At 56.7% G+C, this 8,322-nt stretch overlaps 1 protein-coding gene across 1 annotated transcript; it reads left to right on the top strand.

The window, feature by feature from the left end:
• Positions 1-485: 485 nt before the first annotated feature.
• Entpd2 (ectonucleoside triphosphate diphosphohydrolase 2) lies at positions 486-8,322 on the top strand. Its single transcript, XM_052724066.1, has 9 exons — positions 486-2,666; positions 4,057-4,174; positions 4,697-4,847; positions 4,981-5,140; positions 5,226-5,453; positions 5,934-6,188; positions 6,278-6,397; positions 7,568-7,702; positions 7,773-8,322. The coding sequence occupies exons 1-9, from the start codon at positions 2,550-2,552 to the stop codon at positions 7,974-7,976; spliced, it is 1,488 nt and encodes a 495-aa protein (XP_052580026.1). The 5' UTR covers positions 486-2,549; the 3' UTR covers positions 7,977-8,322.

Below are 8,322 nucleotides of genomic sequence, written 5' to 3'. Positions count from 1 at the left end.
AGCTGACAACTGTTATAACTCCAGTACTAGGGGACTTGATGCTCTCTTCTGAGCTTCATGGGCATCAGGCATGCACATGGTGCACAGACATATGTGCAATAAAATACCTGTGCACATACAATAATAAAATCAAATAAGACAGTAGGAGAGTCTTTTTTCTTTTCTTTCTCTTTCTCCTTCTCCTTCTCCTTCTCCTTCTCCTTCTCCTTCTCCTTCTCCTTCTCCTTCTTCTTCTTCTTCTTCTTCTTCTTCTTCTTCTTCTTCTTCTTCTTCTTTTCTCCTCCTCCTTCTTTTTTTTTTCTTGAAACAGGGTTTCTTTCTCTGCATAGTCCTGGCTGTCCTTGAACTTGCTTTGTAGACCAGGCTGGCCTCAAACTCAAAGATTCACCTATCTCTGCCTCCTGAGTTCTGGGATTAAAGGTATGCACCATCGCCACCTGGCAGTAGGAGAAATTCTTATTTTATTTATTGTTTTTAATTGCGGCATGTGTATGTGTGTGGGTGTATTTGCACAAGCATGCAGGTGCCCAAGGCCAAGACATCAGGTCCCTGAACTGGAATTCCAGGAGGTTGTGAGCCACCTCATGTCTGTGCTGGGAACTGAACTCAGATCCTCTACAAAAGCAGTATGTGCCATTAACCCTGATTCATACCTCTAGCTCTCTAAAAGTAATTTTTTCAAAAGAAGGAGGATCAGGAGGAAGAGAAGAAAGGAAGGAAGGAAGAAAGCGAGCCTTGCTGAGGATGTTTTTCTACTGAAGGTATTTCAGCTTTTGAACGAGGCAGGGGCAGCCAAGGTCTCATCAGGTCCAGAGGGAAGCCCCAAGCAGAGGTCGGCGAGGGAGAAAGGGAGGCTCCTATTCTAAGCCTCCACATTCCTCTACTTGAGCCTGAGCCAAGCCACACACAGCACATCTGGGGCCTACCCCGCCCAAGGCATGAAGCCATTGCCCCTTCTTCAGCTCTGGCCAGTTTCAGCCTTTGTCCTGACTGTTCCCAACCCCGGGCCTCCCACCCTTCTTGGCTAATCTGGGTACTCGACCACGAGTGTCTCCCCAGGGCAGGCCCAGAGGCCTTGCCCCATCTCTGTCTCATCTTTTCAGGTCCTCACTTGCCCATCAGGGTGCCCTGTTTGGCTTGGAAGAGGGGGTGCTGGCGGGCTGGCAGCTCCCCATAACCATAGCCTTTCATGCGCTGTCCCCTCCTTTCCTGGCCTCTGGTGCCTCTGCCTCTGGCCTTTCAGGGGTGGAAAAAAGAACTTGGGGGAACATGGGGTGAGGAGAGCTAGCCGGAAACTGGAGCCTGGTGCCCTTTGCTGACCACACCCAGAGATTCCTTTCTGGAGCCCCACAAGCTGGACTTGGAAGAGATTGAGCCACCTCCCGGGTTCCTCCCCTCTAGGGTCCTGAGCTGGAAGAAAGGCGCCTTTGCTGGGCCTGAAACACCAGACCCTCAGCCAGGGCAGCGATCCCAGCCCTATTGTCTTCGCCGGTTCAGCAGCCAAGGCATCGCCCAGATGCCTGCAGCAAAGGCCACTCTTCAGCTCCAGCAGCCCTGCTTCCTGGTGGTCTCACCACATGGCTCCCTGCTGCCCCATGGATGGGATTCTTTGTGTTGCTGGAATTCCCATCTTGTAAGGGCATGAAGTGGCATGGCCCCTGGCCAGGAAGCCCTGAGTACTGGGTCAGTGGGAGGGGTAGGGTTAGGTCAGAGGCAGCAGAGAGCCTTCCCAGCCCCCAGTCAGTGTCCAGGAACTTCTTGCTGCCCGGCACCCAAGCTTGCTTTGGGACACTCTTGTCCTGTAGGACGTCACCTGTGTGCAACTGTAGCCTCCTCAGTTTAGGTTTCTGTGCCTCTCTCCCGGGCAAAGAGGGATGGCCAGGGCCCTGAGATAAAACTCAGAATCAGGCTCCCTCTGCCCTCAGTTTCCCTTCTGGGCGGGCTTGTGTGATGGCAGGTCATGCCTGCCCTTCTCAGGTCAGAGCCACTTGGTGCTCATTAGCCCCGGGAGTCGTCCCTGCCCCTCGTGCCTGCTCCACAAGCAGATGCCGAGCCCCTAGGACCTTCTGAGCCTCCAGCCAAGACCCAGCAGTTGAAACTTAGTTCTCTCGGCAAAGAGCTCCGGCTTGCTTTTCCCAGGCCAGGGACAAATTTGGCTCCGAGGGCGCAGCACTCTCCAAGCAAGGCTGCCTAGCAACCAGTCCAGCCAATCCCCAACACCAGGTATCCTTCTCTCACGACTCCCCAGGACCGAGCTGGCCACACTCTTTGCCCGGGAAGGAGGACCGTGGCTGAGAGCTGTAGGGAGATTCAGCCAAGAGCCTGAGAGAGAAGGGGTGGTGCGGCTGAGTCACCCCGCACCTCTTCAGTCACCTGCGCGCCTTCGGAAGGGGCAGGGCCGACTTTGGGCTGGTCCCGCGGTGGGTGGGCCTTCATGTGGGCGGGCCTCCTGCAGCCCCGCCCCGGCACCTAACCCTGGGCCACGGGCCACCCAGGCCTCCCCGCTGCTCGCTGTCCCGGGTCCCTGCGGTGTTCTCCGGCGCGCTCCCATGGCCGGAAAGTTGCTGTCACTGCTGCCACCCCTGCTGCTGGCTGCGGTGGGTCTCGCCGGCCTCCTGCTGCTGTGCGTTCCTACCCAAGACGTCCGGGAGCCGCCCGCCCTCAAGGTGCACGCGCCCATCGAGGCGCTCGTCTGGGAAGCAGCTGGCTGGGGACTAGCGGGGCGGGGGTGGGGGAGACGGGGACCGGGAGCTGTCGGGGAATCTAGGAGCGCGCCGGCGGAACGCCTTGGGCTCCCGCGTCAGCGCGGGACCAAGCCGCGCTGTACCTCCAGCCGGGTCCTAGGTTCCGCGCTTGATTTTACTGAGTCCGCGGGGTGACAGCGACGCTTCCGGAGCTCCACGGCACTGGAGGCCAAGTTCGTGGGAATTCCTCTGTTGCGGCTTCGCGATGAAGCTGCCAATTCCCCGGAGGAGCTGTCTTCCCGCTCCCTTCATGTGGTTCCCATATCCCCTAGCTGTGGCAAGAACCCCCGCCCCTAGTCCAGCGCGATTTCCGGGCAACACCCAGAGCGCGCCGTTATAGAAGAGCATTGGTTCTAGATTCAGCTCCAGATAGGGGGACAGCACGCACTGGGGGCCTCCAACCCCTCTCAGACCAATGTCTGAACAGTGACACTTGAAGAAAGCTCGCTGGTCTAAAGGGGTCTCCGTCACCAACCCTCAGGCTAGAAGCTGGCAACTAACCTTTTGTTGATCTTGTGCTGAGTTTGTGTGGAGAGTGGACATCCCAACCCCAGGGACCCAGGATGGAAGGGGAAGAGCTCTGTAGCTATGCGGGATGGGCTGTGGGGTGTGGGAGTTGGATCATTGTATCTGGCTGGCTCTGGAGGAGTTCCCTGGTGTGCGGGAGGACTGGAGCAGCCCTTTCCCAGGCTAGAACTGGCACATGCCCCAGGCTGGTGTCCAGCCAGGCTCCCTCAGCTGGAGTCCAGCCCCCCTGGAGCAGGCTACCCAGCAAAGAAGGCCCATCCAGCGCCCCCCTTAGCTCTGCAAAACCAGACTCACCCTGGCGTTTAGGCTCAGGGAGGGGTGTGAATTGGAGACCTACACTCAGCCTCAGTCATGTTCTTTCCCAGCGGCCCTTACTTCACATCCTCAGGTTAGGCTAAGGTCTCTGCAGATACAGGTAGAGCAGAGAAAGAAGGAAGAGTAGCTCTTGGGTGTGGTCCCCCTGAACTGAGGACCTTGTGTCCCCAAGGCAAAGTTCCCGATGTGCTCTTGGGACCCTCTGTCCCTGGCCCCTCAGTTGTCCTTGCCAGGAAGTCTACTTTCTGGTGCTCGGCAGTGCCATCCTCAGGCAGTTGGGGGGGGCGGGGGTCACCCCAGGAACTCCTGGTCAGCCTCCTTCCGTTCAAGCTCTATCACTGTGAATGCCCTTGACTGTCTCTGAGCTTCAACGTGTACCTTAATACACAATTGGTGGGGGTGAGAATTGGAATGCTAAAGGGAGTCCCTACGTCCGTCCCTCAGGCTGACTTAGCACTCCCACCCACAGTACGGCATCGTTCTGGATGCTGGCTCTTCGCACACATCCATGTTTGTGTACAAGTGGCCGGCGGACAAAGAGAACGACACAGGCATTGTGGGTCAGCACAGCTCTTGTGATGTTCAAGGTGAGCACGGTCTTGGGTTACTGTTCAGTCTTAGCTTCACAGGCCCAAACAGGCATTCTCTTCTGCTTGCTGCTAGGTGGGGCTTACTCGAGGCAGGAGTTCAAAAAGAGAGGCTGGGTTCTCTGGACCTGGGAGGGGCTGTGGGTACCTTATGTTCTGGACCAGAAGTCCTGGGGAGCAGGTGGAATCATTGGGGTTTAACGGCCCAAGACAGGTCTCTACACTACAGACGAGGCAGGTGGTGCGCTGAGGATCTAAGCGTGTATCCAGGCAGCTTCTTTGGAGGCTAGGCTAGGCTGACAATGCCTGAGTCTTTCTCCTGGCACCTGTGCCCACACCCACCAGGCACACCCACCAGGCAGACGGCAGCTTCAGAGACTCTGGGTGGCACCTGGACCCTTTGTCTCTGAATTGGCTATCTCTGGGATTAAGCTGGGAGAGTATGTCTAAGCAGCCTCATCAGCCTATGTCCCACCTGGAAACTATCTACCAAGCCTGGGTCCAACTCCTTGCTCTCTCTAGGTGGGGGCATCTCCAGCTACGCAAATGACCCTTCTAGGGCGGGCCAGAGTCTGGTTGAATGTCTTGAACAGGCACTTCGGGATGTGCCCAAAGACAGACATGCCAGCACACCGCTCTACCTGGGAGCCACAGCAGGCATGCGCCTACTCAAGTGAGTACCTATACCCTGACTTGGCCCAGCAGCCTTCACAGCCCTTCACACCCCCTCCGTGGGCAAGCTCTCAGGAATGCCTGGCAGAGGGCATCTGGGGATGAGTTCCATCAGAGTCCTCCCCATTCCACAGCCTGACCAGCCCAGAGGCCACAGCCAGGGTGCTTGAGGCAGTGACAGAGACGCTCACACAGTACCCTTTTGACTTCCGTGGTGCTCGAATCCTCTCGGGACAGGATGAAGGGGTGTTTGGCTGGGTGACTGCCAATTACCTGCTGGAGAACTTCATCAAGGTGGGCCCTGCAGCTGGCCCAAAGAGCCTGGGGTCCTGCGGGCCTTGCCTGCCCACTGCCTTAACCCAATTTCTGCTCTCCACAGTACGGCTGGGTGGGCCGGTGGGTCCGGCCGAGGAAGGGAACTCTGGGGGCCATGGACCTTGGGGGTGCCTCAACACAGATCACCTTTGAGACAACCGGCCCATCTGAAGATCCAGACAATGAGGTCCATCTGCGGCTCTATGGCCAGCACTACCGTGTCTACACCCACAGCTTCCTCTGCTATGGCCGAGACCAGGTTCTTCAGAGGCTGCTGGCCAGTGCCCTCCAGGTGCCTCTCCAACCTCAACCACCATACCGCACCAGTGCCTCCTTGAGGAAGGGAGGAAGAAGGGACCAAAGGCCACAGGGCAGAGCCAGGGAAGCAGCTAATACTGACCTCAGGGATTGTAAGAGAGGCCTCCTTTTACGTGGAGGCACACATGGCTGTGAGGCCCACAGTGGGTCAACCACCAGATCACCTGATCAGTGCTTCTTCAGCTGGGTGTGCCTCAGCTTGAAGACAGGTGGGGAGGAATCCAATGGGATAAAGGGTCAGGAATAGGGGTCTAGTGTAAGGAGAGCCAAAGGCCATCTCACAGAACCTTGAATACCTGGCTCAGCAGGTAATGGTTAGCCATGATGGTTCACGAACACAAAAGGGGTGTTTCCCAAGTTGGATCTGTGGACAGTTCATCATGCTGCTTCTCTGGGGTGGGGTGGAAGGCAACTACAGCAGAAAATTCTATCTGTACTCTGGTTAACTCCCCAGACCCACCACTTCCACCCCTGCTGGCCAAAGGGCTACTCCACCCAAGTGCTGCTCCAGGAAGTCTACCAATCACCATGCACTCTGGGCCAGCGTCCTCGGACCTTCAATGGCAGTACCCTTGTCAGAGTCGCGGGGACCAGCAGCCCTGCCCTCTGCCGTGACCTGGTCTCTGGGCTCTTCAACTTCTCCTCCTGCCCCTTTTCCCAATGCTCCTTCAACGGGGTCTTCCAGCCCCCTGTGACTGGGAACTTCATAGTGAGTCTGGGTAGAGGACTGTGGGGGCCGAAGGCATTAAGCATCTGGGGTCTTGTGGGAGTATGACTGCACAATCCCTTTTCCCACAGGCCTTTTCTGCTTTCTACTACACTGTGGACTTCCTGAGGACGGTGATGGAGCTGCCTGTGGGAACCTTGCAGCAGCTGGAGGCAGCCACGGAGATCGTCTGCAACCAGACCTGGGCTGAGGTGAGGCCTGTCTCCCATATTCTCCAGGACTGAGCGGGAGGCTGGGCCATTCATTTGCTCTACGTTTAGAGAGACCCAGTCATTTCAGACTGCTGGCTGTCATAGGCAGACTCAAGAAATGTCCAGAGGGGGAGCTTGGGACTGGGTAAGCTAGAAATTCAGTGGTCTCCTTGGGGCCTGATCTTTTTTTTTTATTAATGAATTAATTCATTAATTTTTTTTTTTTTCGAGACAGGGTTTCTCTGTGTAGTGTTGCGCCTTTCCTGGAACTCACTCTGTAGTCCAGGCTGGCCTCGAACTCACAGAGATCTGCCTGGCTCTGCCTCCCGAGTGCTGGGATTAAAGGCGTGCGCCACCACCGCCCGGCCTAATTCATTAATTTTTATATGCATTGGTGTTTGACCTGTATGACTTTGTGAGGGTGTCAGATCTACTGGAACTTGAGTTACAGACAGTTGTGAGCTGCCATATGGGTGCTGGGAATTGAACCTGGGTCCTCTGGAAGAGCAGCCAGTGCTCTTAACCTCTGAGCCATCTCTCCCGCCCCAGGGGGGGCTGGAGAGCAAGTGGGATTGCAAAGGCTCTGTGGCAACAGGGAGCTCAAAGCAGGCAGGGACAGAAAGGCAGGTGTCTAGGACAGAGTGTGGCAAAGAATGTCTCACCAGCGGGAAAAAAGACTCCTCAGGCGAGACTCGGCAGGGCTTGGGGTATGCCACCAGATTTCTGGTTCTGGCCGCGGGCTGAATACTAGTTCCAGGTAAGGAAGACTAGAGAGCTCTGGATAGCTGGAGTGTGAGGTGGCCACCAAATCTGGAGAAATGGGGCCTCCTACTCTTAGGCACACTTCAAGGTCTCAGAAAAGTGGGGCCAAGGAGTCAGAGAGCAGCATTCGAGGCCGGCCCTCTGTTCCTTTGATTATGATGCAAGGGTGCTACTCTCCTGCTTCCTAGTGGCTACCCTTGCTGTCCTCTCCATCTGGCTGTTGGAAGGAAGGACACAAGGCCTTCCAGCAGTCATGTGGTTTATCCCAGAGGAGTGTCTGCCTGGGAAGGGCGTCTTGGACTAGGTCTTTCTGTGTATTTCCGGCCTGAGCTGTAGGGAGGGCGCCTTACCCCACGGGCCATCGTTCCTCGTGGTTCTTAATCTAACGATGTCTTGCTTTCTTCTTAGCTCCAGGCTCGAGTGCCAGGGCAGCAGGCCCGCCTGGCTGACTACTGCGCCGGAGCCATGTTCATACAGCAGCTTCTAAGCCGCGGCTACCGCTTCGATGAGCGCTCTTTCAGCGGAGTGGTCTTCCAAAAGAAGGTGGGTGATGGGTGGGGCCGGAGGATTCGGGGCGCGGCCTCTTGGAAGCTGACGCCACGCCCCCTCTTAGGCCGCAGACACGGCTGTCGGCTGGGCGCTGGGCTACATGCTGAATTTGACCAACCTGATTCCGGCTGACCTTCCGAGACTACGTAAGGGAACTCACTTCAGCTCCTGGGTCGCTCTCCTCCTGCTCTTCGCGGTCCTGCTCTTGGCGGCGCTGGTCCTGGTCCTGCGTCAGGTGCGCTCCGCCAAGTCGCCCGGCGCCCTCTAGGGGTGCACTGGGAGCTGCTCGCAACCCCCAGGACACCTCTGACACTGAGTCAGCCTGGGGATCGACATCTACAGTCACAGAAAGCCTTGGTAGGCCCCTGCAGGCTTCTCCAGCCCCGAGTTCTCAAGTATTTCTTCCCTCTCTCTCTCCCTGGGGTGTCAGGTCTCAGCCTGTGACTCAGGGTGAGGTCCGTTCAGAGAGGGACCTTTGTTCTGATCTTCAGGGCCCTGGAACTTCCTGTGCATAGTCTGGGCCTTTAGAAAGGCAGCCACCAGAGCCTACAGGCTAGGAGTCAGTTCAATGCCTACTTGTAAAAATTTTGTAATAAAAGATTTTTCCTAAAGCA

Source organism: Peromyscus californicus, unplaced genomic scaffold (assembly GCF_007827085.1).
Source record: "Peromyscus californicus insignis strain IS unplaced genomic scaffold, ASM782708v3 Scaffold_7__1_contigs__length_154581171, whole genome shotgun sequence".
NCBI classification, from domain to species: Eukaryota; Metazoa; Chordata; class Mammalia; order Rodentia; family Cricetidae; genus Peromyscus; species Peromyscus californicus.
Note: the sequence above shows the minus strand (reverse complement) of the source record. Positions and strands in the feature narration are given on the sequence as shown.